This window comes from Coregonus clupeaformis, chromosome 19 (assembly GCF_020615455.1).
Source record: "Coregonus clupeaformis isolate EN_2021a chromosome 19, ASM2061545v1, whole genome shotgun sequence".
In the NCBI taxonomy this organism is placed as follows: Eukaryota; Metazoa; Chordata; class Actinopteri; order Salmoniformes; family Salmonidae; genus Coregonus; species Coregonus clupeaformis.
Window position 1 is genome coordinate 45,126,544 of NC_059210.1, and position 24,661 is coordinate 45,151,204.

General features: G+C 46.8%; 1 protein-coding gene across 2 annotated transcripts in view; it reads left to right on the forward strand.

Annotated features, from left to right (window-relative positions):
* The first annotated feature begins 4,131 nt into the window (after nucleotides 1-4,131).
* The window catches only part of si:dkey-234i14.6, a 47,430-nt gene continuing 26,900 nt past the window's right edge, over nucleotides 4,132-24,661 (forward strand). For both annotated transcript variants that reach the window (XM_041836600.1, XM_041836602.1), the window contains exon 1: nucleotides 4,132-5,087. In XM_041836600.1, coding sequence (XP_041692534.1) covers nucleotides 4,578-5,087 — 510 coding nt within the window. In that variant the 5' untranslated portion in view covers nucleotides 4,132-4,577. The remainder of the gene's footprint in view (nucleotides 5,088-24,661) is intronic.

Sequence of the window (24,661 nt, forward strand, 5' to 3'; positions counted from 1 at the left end):
GATGTTGGGATTGGGAACAAGGTGACAGGCTGAATAAAGGAAGTTAGGGGAAGAGAGGGAGCTGGGAGTGTTGGTATTGGGGACTAGGGGACAGTGGCTCAAGGTGCATGTTAATGAGACTGTGTCTCTGCTCTCAATAGACTGAGCCTGACAGAACAGACACCAGGGCTAGATAGATACTGCAGGAAAGAGAACACACTGCAGTCAGACACTGTAGTGAGAGAGAGAGAGAAAGAGAGAGCGAGATGGCAGTTGTTTACTGTAATCAAAGTGCAAGTTATGACCTTGATAAAGTGACGTACTATAGCCAGAAAGATCCACAAACACAACCACCTCTCTATTTATGAGATTTATCTTCTCCTCTCAAGCTGACTCTTGACGTCTGAAACACCTTTGTCCTGAAGGTGCTATTTTCTAGGCTCAGAAATCAATGGAGAACACAAAGCATCATCAGCTATGCAGAGATTATGTTCACATGAATTCAATATGCCTTTGTGTCTCACCTCAGTGTAATTGTGTAATTTACCTCAGTGTAATTATCCTCTGTCAGATAAAGCCGTGAACAGATCCAGCAGTTCGACACTGCTCGCAGCAGCCATGTGTTCCCTGTTCCATGTGAGAGCACATGCTCTACTGAGCCACCTGTGGATACCAGTTCCACAGAGGACAGGTGCCTCTGTGGGTTTTAATTGGATATTGAGAGTTGACACTCAGGGTTCAGGGGTCATCTGATTCATGCTGACAGTCTTGACTGTGTCTGGGTCTCTCTGCCCACGTACTCTGTTCAGCAATGGCACACAGGCAGACTCAGACACTCAGACACTCAGACTTTTGTCCTCTCTGCTTTCCAATTTGTTGTCTAATGATTGTCAAATTATGAACAGGACAACTGTGTGTGTGTGTGTGTGTGTGTGTGTGTGTGTGTGTGTGTGTGTGTGTGTGTGGCGAGAGCGAGAGCGAGAGAGAGAGAGAGAGAGAGAGAGAGAGAGAGAGAGAGAGAGAGAGAGAGAGAGAGAGAGTGAGAGAGCTGGCAGTGTAAGGGAGATTCACTCGGTGTCAATAACACATTCATGATCCTCAACCCTTATGGCTGGCTTAGCTTCATATCCCTGGGTGATTGCATACATTAGCATGTCATTATGAAGTTTTAGATCTGGGGTTGTTTTTGTTATTCTTCAAGATGCTTAGAACTGCAGAAAATACTGAGGTTGGAGAGGAGCATCTCTGTTCTGTTATTGTGTGTGATTCCAGAAATACAATATGAATTTGTGTGTGTATTAATTTAAATGTATCTTCAGCTAATAAGGCTGGTTAGTTCAGAACCATTTTGCAACGTTGACCTGGCCAAAGGTCAGAAATGAGACCAAGGTGAATGGCGCATGTTGTTTGTAATAGAGCAAGCTTGTGTTTTATTCACTTCTTTGTCAATAAGCTGTTTGTGTTCATTTTTGAAAAGAGAGAGAGAGAGAGAGAGAGAGAGAGAGAGAGAGAGAGAGAGAGAGAGAGAGAGAGAGAGAGAGAGAGAGAGAGAGAGAGAGAGAGAGAGAGAGAGAGTGAGAGAGCTGGCAGTGTAAGGGAGATTCACTCGGTGTCAATAACACATTCATGATCCTCAACCCTTATGGCTGGCTTAGCTTCATATCCCTGGGTGATTGCATACATTAGCATGTCATTATGAAGTTTTAGATCTGGGGTTGTTTTTGTTATTCTTCAAGATGCTTAGAACTGCAGAAAATACTGAGGTTGGAGAGGAGCATCTCTGTTCTGTTATTGTGTGTGATTCCAGAAATACAATATGAATTTGTGTGTGTATTAATTTAAATGTATCTTCAGCTAATAAGGCTGGTTAGTTCAGAACCATTTTGCAACGTTGACCTGGCCAAAGGTCAGAAATGAGACCAAGGTGAATGGCGCATGTTGTTTGTAATAGAGCAAGCTTGTGTTTTATTCACTTCTTTGTCAATAAGCTGTTTGTGTTCATTTTTGAAAAGAGAGAGAGAGAGAGAGAGAGAGAGAGAGAGAGAGAGAGAGAGAGAGAGAGAGAGAGAGAGAGAGAGAGAGAGAGAGAAAGCAAGCACAGACAAAGACTCTATGAGGTGGTCATTACAGAATCAGGATATTTCATCCCATCATTCTGTGTTTCTAGGTGACCGCTAATCACGTCACGCTTTCCTGGAACTATCTGCTCTACGGGTCGTCCGCCCGCCTGCCCGTCTTTAATTAGCGCCTTATTTCTCTTTTGATCAGGCCCCCGGCAGGATGCACGTTGCCAAGCAGGGGCCTCACCAGAGGTGGAAACCAATTACCTGTTATGAGAGAGATACGCACGCACACACTCATATATGCACACGAACGAATGCACATGCACACACACACACACACACACTTACACACATGCAAGCAGTTTGTGTGTGTTTACTCACATGTCCGTGTGTGTGCATGCTGATATTCACGGTCCTCTGTAGCTCAGTTGGTAGAGCATGACATTTGCAACAGCCAGGATAGTGGGTTCAATTCCTGAGACCACCCACACTGTATGAAAAATGTATGCATGCATGACTGTAAATTGCTTTGGATAAAAGCATCTGCCAAATGGTATATTATATTCAAACTATTTAATGCACTGTGAACAGGTTGCTGTGAGCTCTCATGCTCTTACAGGCCCATTACCTCACTGTCTGCGCGCGCTCACACACAAAAACACACCCACCGCTCTGTTATATTACATACGCCACTCCAGCGCTCATAACTAATCCCTATACATCTCTTTTGTAATAATATACTCACCACTCTCCCTCTCCTCCACATAAACACAATGTATTACCTCCTGGTCTCTTTAGCCTCTTATTATTAACAGCCACTGTGAATGAATGTCAGTTCTCTCCTCTATTACAGTATGTTGACCAATCTTCCACTTCTATAGCACAGCCCTATACCTCTGTCCTCTGATAAACACCATGTATTACCTCCTTCACTCTACTCTATTAACAACTAATGTGACAAATGAATGTCTGTTCCTCAGCTCTCAGTGCTCAAAATGCTCATTTTATTGGCCAGGTCCGGATGGGTTTAAAGGTCAGAACATTAGGATACACAGGTTGATCAGGATGTTGGGTTTGGTGGATTAGGCCGTTCAGGAATAAGTCAATGCTCACAGGAGCCTCTGCAGAGTGGGCTGAATAGAAATGTGGTGTTTTATTGATGTAGAATGAAACGTGAAGGAGAGGAGAGCATATTTACTTCACTGACACTTAATTTAGCAGTGATATAATAGACAAATGATTTTGTTTTATTTTAGAAGGAATGTATTGAATATAAAGTAGCATTAAATCCAGAGAAAGAGAGAGTGAGGTAGACAGAGAGGGAGAGAGAGAGACTGTATTTGCTGTGTTTTGTGTGATAATTTCTCTTGAGCTCTTTCCCTTTCGACTGTATCATTTGTATTTATTTCCACATAACAACAGCTCTCCCATCTCCATGGTACATACTCTGCAGCATGCTTTCTAGGAGCATAGCATAGCAGGGAGGAGAGGAGATGGGAGGAAAGGAGATGCACAATCCTTTTAAATGTACATTTCATTTGTATGAATTCTGGATAAAACATGTATTTCAATTAGGCCCTAATAAGGAACAAGTCCCATGATAAGGAACAGCCACATACAGCCTCTCCTCTGCAAGAGAAGAGTGCTGCTGAGTTACTGTACTTTTGTCATCCAGCCTGTCTCTGCAGCTGAGCAGTCCCCTGGGGTTAAGCTATCACAGTGACACTGCCATCTCTCTACCGGGGAGGTCAGCCACAATATACACTGATGGTGTTTTAGGTTACAGCCATGTCATTACAGAGAGAGAGAGAGATAGAGAGAGAGATAGAGGTCGGAGCTAATCGACTTGCCTGGTTTTAGACATAGAGAATCAATAGTCCCTGAAATAAACCCAGAGCTGAGTGTCCAGACCTGCAGACAGACTGCAGTTAGTGTTGCAGCAGGTCACATAGAGGGCTGGAAGCAATGTGGCCACTGGCCAGATGGTCAATAATAATTAAATGCATTTTTGACTTTGAAAATAGCTTACACATTCACTCACTTAGTCAAAGTCAATTAGACCCTATTCAAACGGATTTATTTTTTAAGACTCGGGTGAAACTGGACTCTTTTGAGTTTATGACCTCTGAACTCGTTGCAGGATATGATTGTGACCACAGGACAGGTGCGCGTGCCGCCCGGCGCCCGTTAACGTGTAATTGCTACACTTATAGCTGCTGGAGATAGACGGTAAAGCCAGCAGTTTTGCTTTTTGGGTCAGTTATTTTGTTTTATGGCTCTGAAATACATCGCAACTGATTGAATCATTTCTGCACAACAGTGTGATGCCTGGACGTCTACCCAACGGTAACTGTACTTGCGGAAGAAGAGAAGAGAAGGTGTGTTTGGTCGCAGCTGGTCTCGTTGCGTGGCATGCGTCTGTGTAGAGAGACGCTGCGTTTCTCTCTCTGTTGGAGAGCACTGGCCAAGGCGACAGTAACGTGACAGTGTGTATATGGGAAAGCTCTCTCTGCCTCCAACAAGTCTACGTTATCAATGCTCATATCTAGCCACAGCATGGACGGGCTGCAGACGGAGAACACCGGAGTCAACAGCATCAACAACGAGAACACAGAGGAACAGTACCGGGCTCTAGCCTACGACACCGCGCTCAGCACTCTGGTGGCCGTGGTGTTTTACGTGGTGGTCAAAGTGAGCCTGGACGGGATCAGGCAATGGCGGGCCCGGATCTCGGTTCTAATAGTGGGCTCGGGTCCCGTGGGGCTGACGGCCGCGCTAGTCGCTGTTCGCTCGGGGAAGGTGCTGAAGCTCACGCTGCTGGATGAGAGGTACCGCACGGCGCTGCTCTGCCGCCCCCAGCAGATCGCCCTGGATCCGCGCAGCGTGGAGTTCTTGCTCAAACTGGGGGTGGACTTTGATAACATGGAGGGCTGCTGGCACAACGAGCACTTCTTCACCAAGATAGGAGTGTTTCAAGAGTACCTGCTCAGCATTCTGGAGCAGAAGAGACAGAAGGTGGAAATCAAGGTTCAGCTGGGAACCAAGGTACACTACATCTCTTTCCATTTATTTCTGAACATGTTTTTATTTTTAAACGACTTTTCACATTGGGGGGGTGGAAAGGGTCGCACTCTGACATGCATCAACCCCCAAAATGTTCTGCACATGAATAGGTTGCAGTCCTAAAAAACATGCTGTATTGAATATATATACTGAACAAAAATATAAACGCAACATGTAAAGTGTTGGTCCCATGTTTCATGAGCTGAAATAAAAGATCCCAGAAATGTTCCATACCCACAAAAAGCTTATTTCTCTCAAATGCTGTGCACAAATTTGTTTACAGCCCTGTTAGTGAGCATTTCTCCTTTGCCTGAAATGTGTGGCATATCAAGAAGGTGATTAAACAGCATGATCATTGTGCTGGGGGCAATAAAAGTCCACTCTAAAATGTGCAGTTTTGTCACACAACACAATGCCACAAATGTCTCAAGTTTTAAGAGTATGCAATTGGCATGCTGACTGCAGAAATGTCCACCAGAGCTGTTGCCAGAGAATGTAATGTTCATTTCTCTACCATAAGCCGCCTCCAACATCGTTTTAGAGAATTTGGCAGTACGTCCAACCGGCCTCACAACCGCAGACCAAATGTAACCACGTCAGCCCAGGATCTCCACATCCGGCTTCTTCACCTGCGGGATGGTCTGAGATAAGCCACCCGGACAGCTGATGAAACTGTGGGTTTGCACAACTGAAGAATTTCAGCACAAACTGTCAGAAACCGTCTCAGGGATGCTCATCTGCGTGCTCGTTGTCCTCAACTGGGTCTTGACCTGACTACAGTTCAGCGTGGTAATCAACAAAAGTGGGCAAATAATCACCTTCGATGGCCACTGGCACGCTGGAGAAGTTTTCGCTTCGCGGATGAATCAGTGTTTCAACTGTACCGGGCAGATGGCAGACAGCGTGTACGGCGTCGTGTGGGCAGTGGGGTTATGGTATGGGGAGGCATAAGCTACTGACAACAAACACAATACAATTTTATCGATGGCAATTTTATTGCACAGCGATACCGTGAAGAGATCCTGAGGCCCTTTGTCGTGTCATTCATCTGCCGTCATCACCTCACGTTTCAGCATGATAATGCACAGCCCCACGTCGCTAGGATCTGTACACAATTCCTGGAAGCTGAAAATGTCCCAGTTCTTCCACGGCCTGCATACTTACCAGACATGTCACCCATTGAGCATGTTTGGGATGCTCTGGATACACGTGTACGACAGCGTGTTCCAGTTCCCACCAATATCCAGCAACTTCGCACAGCCATTAAATAGAAGTGGGACAACATTCCACAGGCCACAATCAACAGCCTGATCAACTCTATGCAAAGGAGATTTGTCACGCTGCATGAGGCAAATGGTGGTCATATCTGATACTGACTGGTTTTCTGATCCATAGCCCTACTTTTTTTTAAAGGTATCTTTAACCAACAGATGCATACAGTGAGGGGAAAAAAGTATTTGATCCCCTGCTGATTTTGTACGTTTGCCCACTGACAAAGACATGATCAGTCTATAATTTTAATGGTAGGTTTATTTGAACAGTGAGAGACAGAATAACAACAAAAAAATCCAGTAAAATGCATGTCAAAAATGTTATAAATTGATTTGCATTTTAATGAGGGAGATAAGTATTTGACCCCTCTGCAAAACATTACTCAGTACTTGGTGGCAAAACCCTTGTTGGCAATCACAGAGGTCAGACGTTTCTTGTAGTTGGCCACCAGGTTTGCACACATCTCAGGAGGGATTTTGTTCCACTCCTCTTTGCAGATCTTCTCCAAGTCATTAAGGTTTCGAGGCTGACGTTTGGCAACTCGAACCTTCAGCTCCCTCCACAGATTTTCTATGGGATTAAGGTCTGGAGACCTCTATGGGATTAAGGCCACTCCAGGACCTTAATGTGCTTCTTCTTGAGCCACTCCTTTGTTGCCTTGGCCGTGTGTTTTGGGTCATTGTCGTGCTGGAATACCCATCCACGACCCATTTTCAATGCCCTGGCTGAGGGAAGGAGGTTCTCACCCAAGATTTGACGGTACATGGCCCCGTCCATTGTTCCTTTGATGCGGTGAAGTTGTCCTGTCCCCTTAGCAGAAAAACACCCCCAAAGCATAATGTTTCCACCTCCATGTTTGACGGTGGGGATGGTGTTCTTGGGGTCATAGGCAGCATTCCTCCTCCAAACACGGCGAGTTGAGTTGATGCCAAAGAGCTCGATTTTGGTCTCATCTGACCACAACACTTTCACCCAGTTCTCCTCTGAATCATTCAGATGCTCATTGGCAAACTTCAGACGGGCCTGTATATGTGCTTTCTTGAGCAGGGGGACCTTGCGGGCGCTGCAGGATTTCAGTCCTTCACGGCGTAGTGTGTTACCAATTGTTTTCTTGGTGACTATGGTCCCAGCTGCCTTGAGATCATTGACAAGATCCTCCTGTGTAGTTCTGGGTTGATTCCTCACCGTTCTCATGATCATTGCAACTCCACGAGGTGAGATCTTGTATGGAGCACCAGGCCGAGGGAGATTGACAGTTCTTTTGTGTTTCTTCCATTTGCGAATAATCACATCAACTGTTATCACCTTCTCACCAAGCTGCTTGACGATGGTCTTGTAGCCCATTCCAGCCTTGTGTAGGTCTACAATCTTGTCCCTGACATCCTTGGAGAGCTCTTTGGTCTTGGCCATGGTGGAGAGTTTGGAATCTGATTGATTGATTGCTTCTATGGACAGGTGTCTTTTATACAGGTAACAAGCTGAGATTAGGAGCACTCCCTTTAAGAGTGTGCTCCTAATCTCAGCTCGTTACCTGTATAAAAGACACCTGGGAGCCAGAAATCTTTCTGATTGAGAGGGGGTCAAATACTTATTTCCCTCATTAGATTGCAAATCAATTTATAACATTTTTGACAAACGTTTTTCTGGATTTTGTTGTTGTTATTCTGTCTCTCACTGTTCAAATAAACCTACCATTAAAATTATAGACTGATCATTTCTTTGTCAGTGGGCATACGTACAAAATCAGCAGGGGATCAAATACTTTTTTCCCTCACTGTATCTGTTTTTCCAGTCATGTGAAATCCATAGATTAGGGCCTAATTAATTCATTTAAATTGACTGATTTCCTTATATGAACTGTCACTCAGCGAAATCTTTGAAATTGTTGCATCTTGTGTTTATATTTTTATTCACTGTATATACAGTATCAGTCAAAAGTTTGGACACCTACTCATTCAAGGGTTTTTCTTTTTTTTTAAAACTATTTTCTACATTGTAGAATAATAGTGAAGACATCAAAACTATGAAATAACTCATATGGAATCATGTAGTAACAAGGCACACCTGTTAATTGAAATGCATTCCAGGTGACTACCTCATGAAGCTGGTTGAGAGAATGCCTACAGTGTGCAAAGCTGTCATCAAGGCAAAGGGTGGCTACTTTGAAGAATCTAAAATATATTTTGAATTGTTTAACACTTCTTTGGTTACTACACGATTCCATATGAGTTATTTCATAGTTTTGATGTCTTCACTATTATTTTACAATGTAGAAAATAGTAAGAATAAAGAAAAACCCTTGAATGAGTAGGTGTGTCCAAACTTTGACTGGTACTGTATATCTGTACATACAGTGCTTCGGAAAATATTCAGACCCCTTGACCTTTTCCAAATGTTGTTACTTTACAGCCTTGTTCTAAAATGGATACTTTGCTCGTGTTTCTTGGCCCAAGCAAGTCTCTTCTTCTTATTGGTGTCCTTTAGTTGTCATAAGGTGCTGAAGGTGGGTGTGGTGTAGGAATCAGGCGCAGGACGCAGAGGCTCAGTTCAAAGGCTTTAGTGCTAAATTCACACAAACAAAAGCACAATAAGCCTGAAGGCGAATACCAGGCGCACACAGGCGACAAAATAAACTGCGCACAAAACATGTGCAAAGAAACCACTCCAAACACTGGAGGGAAAAATGTAGCTCCAACACGTAACAGAGGCGCAATCACACACAAACACAGACACACACAACGAGAACTAAATAGAACACTAACGAGGACTAACTAGACACAGGTGTACAACATTAAGACCAAACCAAACGAACATGAAACATAGATCGGTGGCAGCTAGTACTCCGGGGACGACGACCGCCGAAGCCTGCCCGAACCAGGAGGAGGAGCAGCCTCGGCCGAAACCGTGACAGTACCCCCCCTTGACGCGCGGCTCCAGCCGTGCGCCGACCCCGGCCTCGGGGACAACCAGGAGGACGCGAGCAGGGCGCGCGGGATGGTCCCGTGGAACTCCGACAGGAGAGATGGGTCTAGGATGTCCATCCGCGGCACCCAGCACCGCTCCTCCGGGCCGTACCCCTCCCACTCCACGAGATACTGGAGACCCCCCATCCGGCGTCTGGAGTCCAAGATGGACCGAACGGTGTACGCCGGAGCCCCCTCGATGTCCAATGGGGGCGGAGGAGTCTCTCCTATCTCATTGTCCTGGAGTGGACCAGCTACCACCGGCCTGAGAAGAGACACATGGAACGCAGGGGTTAATATTCTTATATTCAACAGGTAGATGTAACTTATAACACACCTCGTTCAATCTTCTCAGGACTTTAAAGGGCCCCTACAAACCGCCGACCCAGCTTCCGGCAGGGCAGGCGGAGGGGTAGGTTTCTGGTAGAGAGCCAGACTCGATCTCCGGGTGCGTACACCGGCCCCTCACTGCGGTGGAGATCGGCGCTCGCCTTGTGACGACGGACGGCCCGCTGCAGGTGGACGTGGGCAGCGTTCCACGTCTCTTCCGAGCGCCTCATCCAATCATCCACCGCAGGGGCCTCGATCTGGCTCTGCTGCCACGGTGCCAGAACTGGCTGGTAACCTAATACACATTGGAAAGGGGTTAGGTTGGTAGAGGAGTGGCGGAGAGAATTCTGGGCCATCTCGGCCCAGGGAATGTAACGCGCCCACTCCTCAGGCCGGTCCTGGCAATAAGACCTCAGAAACCTACCCACATCCTGGTTGACTCGTTCTACCTGCCCGTTACTCTCCGGGTGGTACCCCGAGGTAAGGCTAACCGAGACCCCCAAACGCTCCATGAACGCTCTCCAAACACGGGAGGTAAACTGGGGGCCTCGATCAGACACTATATCCTCGGGGACCCCGTAATGCCGGAAGACGTGGGTAAATAGGGCCTCAGCAGTCTGTAGGGCAGTAGGAAGACCCGACATAGGGAGAAGACGACAGGCCTTAGAGAAACGGTCCACAACGACCAGGATGGTGGTATTCCCCTGAGAGAGGGGAAGGTCTGTTACAAAATCCACCGAGAGGTGGGACCATGGTCGTTGTGGAACGGGTAGGGCTGTAACTTACCCCTGGGCAGATGTCGGGGCGCCTTACACTGGGCGCACACCGAGCAGGAGGAGACATAAACCCTCACATCCCTAGCCAAAGTGGGCCACCAGTATTTAGTGCTAAGGCAATGCACTGTCCGGCCGATACCCGGATGTCCAGAGGAGGGTGACGTGTGAGCCCAGTAAATGAGTCGATCCCGAATCTCGAGCGGAACGTACCTCCGACCCTCAGGACACTGTGGAGGGCTGGGGTCGGTGCACGCACGCTCGCTCGATTTCGGAATCGACCTCCCACACCACCGGTGCCACAAGGAACGACTCCGGTAGTATGGGAGTGGGCTCAACGGACCTCTCCTCCGTGTCATACCGCCTCGGGACAGCGCATCTGCCTTACCATTCTGGGACCCAGGGATGTACGTGATTTTAAATACGAACCTGGTGAGAAACATACTCCATCGAGCCTGGCGAGGGTTCAGTCTCCTCGCTGCCCGGATGTACTCCAGGTTCCGATGGTCAGTCAAAATGAGGAAAGGGTGTTGAGCCCCCTCAAGCCAATGCCTCCACACCTTAAGGGCTTGAACTACAGCTAACAGCTCCCTGTCCCCAACGTCATAGTTACGCTCCGCCGGGCTGAGCTTCTTAGAGTAAAAAGCACAGGGGCGGAGTTTAGGTGGCGTGCCGGACCGTTGAGAGAGAACGGCCCCTATACCAGCCTCAGACGCGTCTACCTCAACCTGAAAGGGTAATGCGGGATCCGGATGCGCCAGCACCGGAGCCGACGTAAACAGGTCCCTCAGTCTCCTAAAGGCCCTGTCCGCATCGGGCTGACCACTGCAGTCGCACCGACCCCCCTTCAGAAGGGACGTGATGGGAGCTGCCACCTGTCCAAAACCCCGGATAAACCTCCGGTAGTAATTCGCAAAGCCCAAAAACTGCTGCACCTCTTTTACAGTAGTTGGGGTTTGCCAATTACGCACAGCGGACACACGATCCACCTCCATTCTCACCCCTGACGCGGACAACCGATAACCCAAAAAAGGAGACCGACTCCTGGAAAAACAGACATTTCTCTGCCTTGACATATAGGTCGTGCTCCAACAGCCTCCTCAATACACGACGCACCAGGGTTATATGCTCGGCTCGGGTAGACGAGTACACCAGAATGTCATCAATGTACACGACCACCCCTTGTCCCTGCATATCCCGGAAAATCTCATCTACGAAGGATTGGAAGACTGATGGAGCATTCATCAACCCATATGGCATGACGAGATATTCGAAATGACCTGACGTGGTACTAAACGCTGTCTTCCATTCGTCACCCTCCCTAATGCGCACCAAGTTATACGCGCTCCTGAGATCCAGTTTTGTGAAAAACCGCGCTCCATGCAATGACTCCGTCATGGTCGCAATCAGAGGGAGTGGATAACTGTATTTCACAGTAATCTGATTGAGACCACGGTAATCGATGCACGGGCGCAACCCTCCATCCTTCTTTTTCACAAAAAAGAAACTCGAGGAGGCGGGAGAAGTGGAGGGCCGAATGTATCCCTGTCTCAAAGATTCGGCTATGTAAGTCTCCATAGCTTTTCTCTCCTCTTGAGACAAAGGATACACGTGGCTCCGTGGGGAGCGCTGCTCCTGCCTGGAGATCAATCGCACAATCCCCCTGTCTATGAGGAGGCAACTGCGTCGCCCTAGTTTTGCTAAACACGAGAGCTAAATCCCCATATTCAGGCGGAATGTGCAGTGCGGGCATTTGGTTTGGACTCTCCACCGAAGTCGCCCCCACGGAAACACCCAGACATCGCCCTCGCACTGAGCAGACCACCCATCGAGAGCCCTCTGTTGCCACGAAATAGCAGGGTTGTGGGTGCTTAACCAGGAATCCCCAGCACCACTGGGTACGCAGGAGAGTCGATCAGATACAGCTGTATAGTCTCCTCATGACCCCCTGCGCACACATCCGAAGTGGCGCTGTGATCTCCCCTGATCAACCCCGACCCCAACGGACGGCTATCTAAGGCATGAACGGGAAAAGGTTTGTGAACAGGTAGGAGAGGGATCCCTAACTCAAAACAAAACTTCCGATCAACAAAATTCCCAGCTGCGCCTGAATCTACGAGCGCCTTATGCTGGGAATGAGGTGCAACCTGTGGAAAACACACATGTATACAAAAGTGCGCAACAGAAAGCTCTGGGTAAGTGGGACGTCTACTCACCTGGGAGGCCCCCCAGTGCGTGGCCTGTTGTCTTCTCCCCGGAGAACCCTCCCCAGCACCTGGCCGCAGTGTGCCCTCCACGACCGCACTTGGTGCAGGAGACAGGCCCCCTCGGGCTCCTCCTACTCCGTTCTCTAGCGCCGGCACCCCCGAGCTCCATAGGGCTCGGCTCGGAGGCGCCGGAGGGCGGAATGGACGGACTCCCCTCGGGACGTCCACGGGTGGCCAGCAGGGTGTCCAGACGGATGGACATATCGACCAACTGGTCGAATGTAAGATGGGTATCCCTGCAGGCCAACTCACGTTGAACGTCCTCTCGTAGGTTACATCGAAAATGGTCGATGAGAGCCCGCTCATTCCACCCTGCATCAGCCGCTAGAGTCCGGTACTCTAGAGCGAACGCCTGCGCGCTCCTCCTCCCCTGTCTCAACTGGACTAGACGCTCCCCGCCGCTTTGCCCTCAGGTGGATGGTCGAACACGGCCTTGAAGCGGCGGGAGAACTCTGCGTAGGTCACGGTGTTGGCGTCCATTCTCCTCCACTCGGCGTTAGCCCACTCCAACGCCTTGCCCGTGAGACAGGAGATGAGGGCGGAAACGCTCTCGTATCCCGAGGGCACCGGGTGTACAGTGGCCAGGTAGAGCTCCACCTGCAGGAGGAACCCCTGACACCCGGCAGCTGTTCCGTCATACGCCCTCGGGAGCGAGAGCCGAATCCCCCTGGGTTCCGAACCTAGGACTGGTGGACCGACCGATGGGGTGGGCAGGATAGGTGGAGGTGTGGGTACCCGGCTGGCCACCCATCGGTGCAAGGTGTAGATGACCTCCTGTAGAGCGGTCTCCAGTTGTCGAATCTGGCCATCTTGTCCACGGATATGCTCCTCGAGCGACACAGGCGTCTCTGCCGATCCTGCTGATTCCATTTTGGTGTGTGATTCTGTCATAAGGTGCTGAAGGTGGGTGTGGTGTAGGAATCAGGCGCAGGACGCAGAGGCTCAGTTCAAAGGCTTTAGTGCTAAATTCACACAAACAAAAGCACAATAAGCCTGAAGGCGAATACCAGGCGCACACAGGCGACAAAATAAATGTAGCTCCAACACGTAACAGAGGCGCAATCACACACAAACACAGACACACACAACGAGAACTAAATAGAACACTAACGAGGACTAACTAGACATAGGTGTACAACATTAAGACCAAACCAAACGAACATGAAACATAGATCGGTGGCAGCTAGTACTCCGGGGACGACGACCGCCGAAGCCTGCCCGAACCAGGAGGAGGAGCAGCCTCGGCCGAAACCGTGACATTAGTAGTGGTTTCTTTGCAGCAATTCGACCATGAAGGCCTGATTCACGCAGTCTCCTCTGAACAGTTGATGTTGAGATGTGCCTGTTTCTTGAACTCTGTGAAGCATTTATTTGGGCTGCAATCTGAGGTGCAGTTAACTCTAATGAACTTATCCTCTGCAGCAGAGGTAACTCTGGGTCTTCCTTTCCTGTGGCGGTCATTATGAGAGACAGTTTCATCATAGCGCTTGATGATTTTTGCGACTGCATTTGAAGAAACTCAAAGTTCTCGAAATTATAAAGAATCTGAAATATAAAATATATTTAGATTTGTTTAACACTTTTTTGGTTACTACGTGATTCCATATGTGTTATTTAATAGCTTTGATGTCTTCACTATTATTCTACAATATAGAAAGTTGTAAAAATAAACAAAAAACCTCTGAATGAGTAGGTATGTCCAAACTTTTGACTGGTACTATATACACTGCTCAAATAAATAAAGGGAACACTTAAACAACACAATGTAACTCCAAGTCAATCACACTTCTGTGAAATCAAACTGTCCACTTAGGAAGCAACACTGATTGACAATAAATTTCACATGCTGTTGTGCAAATGGTATAGACAACAGGTGGAAATTATAGGCAATTAGCAAGACACCCCCAATAAAGAAGTGGTTCTGCTGGTGGTGACCACAGACCACTTCTCAGTTCCTATGCTTCCTGGCTGATTTTTTGGTCACTTTTGAATGCTGGCGGTGCTTTCACTCTAGTGGTAGCATGAGACGGAGTCTACAACCCACACAAGTGGCTCAGGTAGTGCAGCTCATCCAGGATGGCACATCAATGCGAGCTGTGGCAAGAAGGTTTGTTGTGTCTGTCAGCGTAGTGTCCAGAGCATGGAGGCGCTACCAGGAGACAGGCCAGTACATCAGGAGACGTGGAGGAGGCCGTAGGAGGGCAACAACCCAGCAGCAGGACCACTACCTCCGCCTTTGTGCAAGGAGGAGCAGGAGGAGCACTGCCAGAGCCCTGCAAAATGACCTCCAGCAGGCCACAAATGTGCATGTGTCTGCTCAAACGGTCAGAAACAGACTCCATGAGGGTGGTATGAGGGCCCAACGTCCACAGGTGGGGGTTGTGCTTACAGCCCAACACCATGCAGGACGTTTGGCATTTGCCAGAGAACACCAAGATTGGCAAATTCGCCACTGGCGCCCTGTGCTCTTCACAGATGAAAGCAGGTTCACACTGAGCACATGTGACAGACGTGACAGAGTCTGGAGACGCCGTGGAGAACGTTCTGCTGCCTGCAACATCCTCCAGCATGACCGGTTTGGCGGTGGGTCAATCATGGTGTGGGGTGGCATTTCTTTGGGGGGCCGCACAGCCCTCCATGTGCTCGCCAGAGGTAGCCTGACTGCCATTAGGTACCGAGATGAGATCCTCAGACCCCTTGTGAGACCATATGCTGGTGCGGTTGGCCCTGGGTTCCTCCCAATGCAAGACAATGCTAGACCTCATGTGGCTGGAGTGTGTCAGCAGTTCCTGCAAGAGGAAGGCATTGATGCTATGGACTGGCCCGCCCGTTCCCCAGACCTGAATCCAATTGAGCACATCTGGGACATCATGTCTCGCTCCATCCACCAACGCCACGTTGCACCACAGACTGTCCAGGAGTTGGCGGATGCTTTAGTCCAGGTCTGGGAGGAGATCCCTCAGGAGACCATCCGCCACCTCATCAGGAGCATGCCCAGGCGTTGTAGGGAGGTCACATAGGCACGTGGAGGCCACACACACTACTGAGCCTCATTTTGACTTGTTTTAAGGACATTACATCAACGTTGGATCAGCCTGTAGTGTGGTTTTCCACTTTAATTTTGAGGGTGACTCCAAATCCAGACCTCCATGGGTTGATACATTTGATTTCCATTGATCATTTTTGTGTGATTTTGTTGTCAGCACATTCAACTATGTAAAGAAAAAAGTATTTAATAAGATTATTTCATTCATTAATTTTTTTGAGCAGTGTGTGTGTGTGTGTGTGTATGTATGTGTGTGTGTGTATATATATATATATATATATATATATATATATATATATATATATATATATATATATATATATATATATATATATATATATAAACACACACACACTACCAGTCAAAAGTTTGGACATACCTACATTTAAATGTTTCCCCTTAAACCACTCGAGTGTTGCTTTAGCAGTATGCTTAGGGTCATTGTCCTACTGGAAGGTGAACCTCTGTCCCAGTCTCAAATCTCTGGAAGACTGAAACAGGTTTCCCTCAACAATTTCCCTGTATTTAGCGCCATCCATCATTCCTTCAATTCTGACCAGTTTCCCAGTCCCTGTCGATGAAAAACATCCCTACAGCATGATGCTTCCACCACCATGCTTCGATGTGGGGATTGTGTTCTCTGGGTGATGAGAGGTGTTGGGTTTGCGCCAGACATAGCGTTTTCCTTGATGGCCAAAAAGCTCAATTTTAGTCTCATCTGACCAGAGTACCTTCTTCCATATGTTTGGGGACTCTCCCACATGCCTTTTGGCGAACACCAAACGTGTTTGCTTATTTTCTTCTTTAAGCAATGGCTTTTTTCTGGCCACTCTTCCGTAAAGCCCAGCTCTGTGGAGTGTACGGCTTAAAGTGGTCCTATGGACAGATACTCCAATCTCCGCTGTGGAGCTTTGCAGCTCCTTCAGGGTTATCTTTGGTCTCTTTGTTGCCTCTCTGATTAATGCCCTCCTTGCCTGGTCTGTGAGTTTTGGTGGGCGGCCCTCTCTTGGCAGGTTTGTTGTGGTGCAATATTCGTTAAATTTTTTAATAAAATATTTAATGGTGCTCCGTGGGATGTTCAAAGTTTCTGATATTTTTTTGTAACCCAACCCTGATCTGTACTTCTCCCCAACTTTGTCCCTGACCTGTTTGGAGAGCTCCTTGGTCTTCATGGTGCAGCTTGCTTGGTGGTGCTCCTTGCTTAGTGGTGTTGCAGACTCTGTGGCCTTTCAGAACAGGTATATGTATACTGAGATCATGTGACACTTAGATTGCACACAGGTGGACTCTATTTAACTAATTATGTGACTTCTGAAGGTAATTGGTTGCACCAGATCTTATTTAGGGGCTTCATAGCAAAGGGGGTGAATACATATGCACACACCACTTTTCCGTTGTTTATTTTTTTGAATTTTTTGAAACAAGTAATTTTTTTCATTTCACTTCACCAATTTGGACTATTTTGTGTATGTCCATTACATGAAATCCAAATAAAAATCCATTTAAATTACAGGTTGTAATGCAACAAAATAGGAAAAACGTCAAGGGGGATGAATACTTTTGCAAGGCACTGTATGCTGAGCACTTGTTGGCTGTTTTTCCTTCACTCTGCCTTCCGACTCATCCCGAACCATCTCAATTGGGTTGAGGTCGGGGGATTGTGGAGGCCAGGTCATCTGATGCAGCCCTCCATCACTCTCCTTCGTGGTCAAATAGCCCTTACACAGCCTTGAGGTGTGTTGGGTCATTGTCCTGCTGAAAAACAAATGATACTCCCACTAAGCCCAAACCAGATGGGATGGCGTATCGCTGCAGAATGCTGTTTAAGTGTGCCTTGAATTCTAAATAAATCACAGACAGTGTCTCCAGCAAATCACCCCCACACCATAACACCTCCTCCTCCATGCTTTACGGTGGGAACTACACATGCAGAGATCATCCGTTCACCCACACCGCGTCTCACAAAGACACGGCGGTTGGAACCAAAAATCTCCAATTTGGACTCCAGACCAAAGGACAAATTTCCACCGGTCTAATGTCCATTGGTCGTGTTTCTTGGCCCAAGCAGGTCTCTTATTCTTATTGGTGTCCTTTAGTAGTGGTTTCTTTGCAGCAATTCGACCATGAAGGCCTGATTCACACAGTCCCCTCTGAACAGTTGATGTTGAGATGTGTCTGTGACTTGAACTCTGTGAAGCATTTATTTGGACTGCAATTTCTGAGGCTGGTATTTCTAATAAACTTATCCTCTGCATCAGAGGTAACTCTGGGTCTTCCATTCCTGTGGTGGTCTTCATGAGAGCCAATTTCATCATAGTGCTTGATGGTTTTTGTGACTGCACTTGAAGAAACTTAAAATGTTCTTTAAATGTTCTGTATTGACTGACCTTCATGTCTTAAAGTAATGATGGACTGTCGTTTCTCTTTGCTAATTTGAGCTGTTCTTGCCATAATATGGACTTGGTATTTGACCAAATAGGGCTATCTTCTGTATACCCCCCTACCTTGTCACAATACAACTGATTGGCTCAAACGCATTAAGAAGTGTCACGACTTCCTCCAAAGCTGCCTCCCCTCCTTGTTCGGGCAGTCTTCCAGCGTTTGTCGTCACCGGCCTTCTAGCCACTGCCGCTCCTCATCTCATCATTCCATTTGTTTTGTCTTGTTTATTACACACACCTGGTTCATATCCCCTCATCAGTACCTGTATAAGTGTTCCCTCTGCCCCCTTGTCTTTGTGTGTGATTGTTTATTATGGAGGTATTATAGCTCAGTGGAGCTACTTTGTATTTGTATCGCTGGGATATTCACCCGTGTGCCTTGTTTTCTCCAGTGCGCTGTATTTACAGCGCTGGAGTGTATTACCCATTGTTGCGTACCGCTATGTTCCTGATTAAACTATATATTCTGTGATTTACCGTCCTATGCCTGACTCTGTCCGAAATCACCCGCCACAAGAAGGAAAGAAATTCCACAAATTAACTTTTAAGAAAGCACACCTGTTAATTGAAATGCATTCCAGGTGACTACCTCATGAAGCTGGTTGGGAGAATGCCAAGAGTGTGCAAAGCTGTCATCAAGGCAAAGGGTGGCTATTTGAAGAATCTCAAATATATTTTGATTTGTTTACATTTACGTCATTTAGCAGACGCTCTTATCCAGAGCGACTTACAGTTAGTGAGTGCATTTTTTCATACTGGCCCCCCCGTGGGAATTGAACCCACAACCCTGGCGTTGCAAGCACCATGCTCTACCAACTGAGCTACACGGGGCCCACTGTTTTGGTTACTACATGATTCCATATGTATTATTTCATGATGTTGATGTCTTCACTATTATTCTACAATGTAAAAAAATGTAAAAATAAAGAAAAACCCTTGAATGAGTAGGTGTGTCCAAACGTTTGGTTGGTAATGTATATACTGTTATACAGTGCATTCGGAAAGTATTCTGACCCATTGACTATTTCCACATTTTGTATGTATTTAGGATCATTAAAATGTAGCCAACCACCATGTTGTTCTATAGAATAGCCTGAGATTCAGTGACTATACATCACCACCTGATAGATACACATCTGATGCATAGTTGGTTGTAAAGAGTCACTGGTAAATTTGATCTGATGCAGATTACTGTACCACTCATTGCAAAAATCACCCTTTCTCTGCATTACAGCATTATATAATGGCAAAATGATGATCACATTCACTAAAGCAGGGCTTATCAGCTGACATAACATAACCTGGAAAATATGTGTCCTCAGGCTCTCTATTCTGAAAGGCATAGACCCTCAGTCCTGCTCCACTAGAGCCACAGTAGGATTGCAGGTTTTTGTCCCAGCTTAGTGTCATCACACCTGATTCAGTTAATCAACTGATCGTTGTCCCCTTGATTAGCTGAATCAGGTGTTTTACTGCTGAACTGGAACAAAAACATGCAGTCTGCAGCTCTCAAGGAGCAGTGTTGAGGATCACTGCCCTAAAGGTCTTACTGTTGGCTGGCTGGCCAGAGTTTCTCAGTTCACACCAGTGCTTTCTGATCACTTCATGACATTTGTAATGATTAAATCAGTACCTATTGCCATGGCAATAATAATCCCCATTGGTTAATCCGTTTCTGATTACATTTACATTTAGGTCATTTAGCAGACACTCTTATCCAGAGCGACTTACAAATTGGTGCATTCAACTTAGGATAGCCAGTGGGACAACCACCCCCTTTTCTTTTCTTTTTATGGGTGGGTGGGGGAGGGGGGGTAGAAGGATTACTGTTATACTATTCCAGGTATTCCTTAAAGAGGTAGGGTTTCAAGTGTCTCTGGAAGGTGGTCAGTGACTCCGCTGTCCTGGCGTCGTGGGGGAGCTTGTTCCACCATTGGGGTGCCAGAGCAGCGAATAGCTTTGACTGGGCTGAGCGGGAACTGTGCTTCCGTAGAGGTAGGGGGGCTAGCAGGCCAGAGGTGGATGAACGTAGTGATTAAAGGTAGGAATGAGAGCCAGTGGAAAGTGCAGCCCTTGAGGATGAGCGCTGTCCACCCGTGGTTCACCCTCCTCTCCCTGCTGCCTTGCTGGCCATCCGGTGACTCACTCCATGTTTATGCATTAAATCAGATGAACGTCAAGGTAAAGCATATCTTTGATCGGAACAAAGTTCTGCCTCATTAAAAAACATTGCCAATTCTGAAGCCTCCCATCCATAGCCATTGTATTAGACAGGACAAAGTGTTTGATTATTGGTTTAGTCCAAGGCTGTGTGATCTGTGAATGAATGACAGGGCTTTTAAATCACCTGTTCTCTGTAGTCTGAATGGATTAAACACGTTTTAGCCTTGAGTCTCAGCCATCACTGGCTTAAACCTTATTGAATTTAATGTTGTTCACACACCAGGGGAGAATGACTTCTCCCTCTCATTGAAGCCAAAGAAGTTCAAGGCCGACCGTGGTTCTGCAGGCTGTTGTTTTCAGAAAAGCAGGATCCCCCATTATAGTGAATGGGAAAATGGCAATATTCTTGGGCAATATTCATGTAAATAAACAAAAAATTCTAAGACAATCATGGTGCCAATACTTGCTTCTATTACACCAGATGTACACTATATGACCAAAAGTATTTGGACACCTGCTCTTCAAACATATCATTCCAAAATCATGGGCATTAATATGGAGTTGGTCCCCCCTTTAATGCTATAACAGCCTCCACTCTTCTTGGAAGGCTTTTCACCAGATGTTGGAACATTGCTGCGGGGACTTGCTTCCATTCAGCCACAAGAGCATTAATGAGGTTGGGCACAGATGTTGGGCGATTAGGCCTGGCTCGCAGTCAGCGTTCCAATTCATCCCAAAGGTGTTCGATAGGGTTGAGGTCAGGGCTCTGAGCAGGCCAGTCAAGTTCTTCCACATCGATCTCGACAAACCATTTCTGTATGGACCTAGCTTTGTGCACGGGGGCATTGTCATGCTGAAACAGGAAACGGCCTTCCCCAAACTGTTGCCACAAAGTTGGAAGCACAGAATTGTCGTCTAGAATGTCATTGTATGCTGTACCATTAAGATTTCCCTTCACTGGAACTAAAGGGCCTAGACCGAACCATGAAAAACAGCCCCAGACCATTATTCCTCCTCCACCAAACTTTACAGTTGGTACTATGCATTGGGGCAGGTAGCGTTCTCCTGGCATCCGCCAAACCCAGATTCGTCCGTCGGACTGCCGGATGGTGAAGCATGATTCATCACTCCAAAGAAAGCGTTTCCACTGCTCCAGAGTCCAATGGAGGCAAGCTTTACACCACTCCAGCCGACGCTTGTTATTACGTATGATGATCTTAAGGTTGTCTGAGGCTGCTCGGCCATGGAAACCCATTTCATGAAGCTCCCGACGAACAGTTCTTGTGCTGACGTTGCTTCCAGAGGCACTTTGGAACTCTGTAGTGAGTGTTGGAACCGAGCACCGTAGTGAGTGTTGCAACCGAGCACCGACGATTTTTACGCACTATGTGCTTCAGCACTCGTTGGTCCCATTCTGTGAGCTTGTGTGGCTACCACTTTGCGGCTGAGCCGTTGTTGCTCCTAGACGTTTCCACTTCACAATAACAGCACTTACAGTTGACCGGGGCAGCTTTCGCAGGGCAGAAATTTGACGAACTGACTTGTTGGAAAGGTGGCATCCTATGACGGTACCACGTTGAAAGTCACTGAGCTCTTCAGTAAGGCCATTCTACTACCAATGTCTCCTTATGGAGATAGCATGGCTGTGTGCTCGATTTTATACACCTGTCAGCAATGGGTGTGGCTGAAATAGTCAAATCTACTCATTTGAAGGGGTGTCCACATACTTTAGTATACAGTGCCTTTGGAAAGTATTCAGACCCCTTGACTTTTTCCACATTTTGTTACGTTACAGCCTTATTCTAAAATTTCCTCATCAATCTACACACAATACCCCATAATGAAAAAGTGTCCAGCTGTGGTACATTCAATTGATTGGACATGATTTGGAAAGGCACACACCTGTCTACATAAGGTCCAACAGTTGACAGTGCATGTCAGAGCAAAAAACAAGTCATGAGGTTGAAGGAATTGTCCGTAGAGCTCCGAGACAGGATTGTGTCGAGGCACAGATCTGGTGAAGGGTACCAAAAAATGTCTGCAGCATTGAAGGTCCCCAAGAACACAGTGGCCTCCATCATTATTAAATGAAGAAGTTTGGAACCACCAAGACTCTTCCTAGAGCTGGCTGCCCGGCCAAATTGAGCAATAGGGGGAGAAGGGCCTTGGTCAGGGAGGTGACCAAAACCCGATGGTCTCTCTGACAGAGCTCTAGAGTTCCTCTGTGGAGATGGGGGAACTTTCCAGAAGGACAACCATCTCTGCAGCACTCCACCAATCAGGCCTTTATGGTAGAGTGGCCAGACGGAAGCCACTCCTCAGTAAAAGGCACGACAGCCCGCTTGGAGTTTGCCAAAGGGCACATAAAGACTCTCAGACCATGAGAAACAAGATTCTCTGGTCTGATGAAACCAAGATTGAACTCTTTGGCCTGAATGCCAAGCGTCACGTCTGGAGGAAACCTGGCACCATCCCTACGGTGAAGCATGGTGGTGGCAGCATCATGCTGTGGGGATATTTTTTGGCAGGGACTGGGAGACTAGTCAGGATCAAGGCAAAGATGAACGGAGAAAAGTACAGAGAGATCCTTGATGAAAACCTGCTCCAGAATGCTATGGACCTCAGACTGGGGGCAAATGTTCACCTTCCAACAAGACAAGGACCCTTAGCACACAATCAAGACAACACAGGAGTGGCTTCTGGACAAGTCTCTGAATGTCCTTGAGTGGCCCAGCCAGAGCCCGGACTTGAACCTGATCGAACATCTCTGGAGAGACCTGAAAATAGCTGTGCAGCAACGCTCCCCATCCAACCTTACAGAGCTTGAGAGGATCTGGAGAGAAAAATGGGAGAAACTCCCCAAATACAGGTGTGCTAAGCTTGTAGAGTCATACACAAGAAGACTCGAGGCTGTAATTGCTGCCAAAGGTGCTTCAACAAAGTACTGAGTAAAGGGTCTGAATACTTATGTAAATGTAATATTTCAGTTTTTTACATTTCTACAAATTTCTCAAAACCTGTTTTTGCTTTGTCATTATGGGTTATTGTGTGTAGATTGATGAAGGAAAAAAAAAACTATTTAATCAATTTAGAAAAAAGGCTGTAACGTAACAAAATGTGGAAAAAGTCAAGGTGTTGAATACTTTCCGAATGCAATGTATATGTCCTTGAACCGATTTATTTTAAAATCGCACACAGAAGAAGTTATAAGGATAATTTAGATTCTACCAGTAGCCTGCAGTACCCCGGTTGGCCTTCAACTTGAGATCCTCAATAAGAGGGGGAAGCACTGAGCTAGCCTGCAACATCACTTCCTGGACTAGTTCAAACTGCGCATGTTATGTCTCCATGAGACGCCATCTTAGCAAGCTAAAAACGTCCTTGGCTTTAAATGCGCTATTGAGTCTTCACATAAGAATGAATGGTGTCAAGTGATCGATGGATTTATCCATTTATATATACAATCTCTGACACACACTCTCTCTCACACTCCCACGCACTCTCTCTCTCTCTCTCTCTCTCTCTCTCTCTCTCTCTCTCTCTCTCTCTCTCTCTCTCTCTCTCCATCTATGACTATTATTTTCTATCTGTATTATTCATTCCTCTATTCCTTTTATCAGGTATTTATTCTGTATAAACTAACAATCTTTTGTATTTGTATTAATCAACAGTTATCTGAACATGACACTGTGTGTGTGTAGTAGTGTTTACACCAGATCACTACCCTGCTCTATGGCTCTGGACACTTAGCCTTATCACAGACATGAACCAGTACCTAAACAAACCAGGACATAAGAGCCGGCTGGACACAGACACATGCACAGCTGCACCTACGCAAGCACACACATACACACAGAGACACAAAGTTGTCTCAAACGTAGGGCTCCATATCAGGAGTTAACCATGCGTTTTGTCTGTTATTGTTTGGTATATTAGATAATAATAATAATAATAACAATAGTCATCATCATCATAATAATAATTAGGTGGGTGCTTATATTTGTCCTATTTCACACATGTACAAGTGTGTATTACGCATGTTTTTTTACATATCCCAACTCCCCCTCGGAGAGTGGGGTTACGGCCAGGGTCAGCCTTTATCAACGGCAACCCTGGAGCAATTAGGGTTAAGTACCTTGCTCGAGGGCACATGGACAGGGGTGTAAGTGTGATCCTCTAAGCTGTATGACTGGTATGTCTCTGATGATGTCATACCACTTTAAGGATGAGCCTGTTTGTTCAGACAGAAAGAAGGACAGAGAGAGAAAGAGATGTGTGGAAGGTGAAAGGGAGGCTATAAA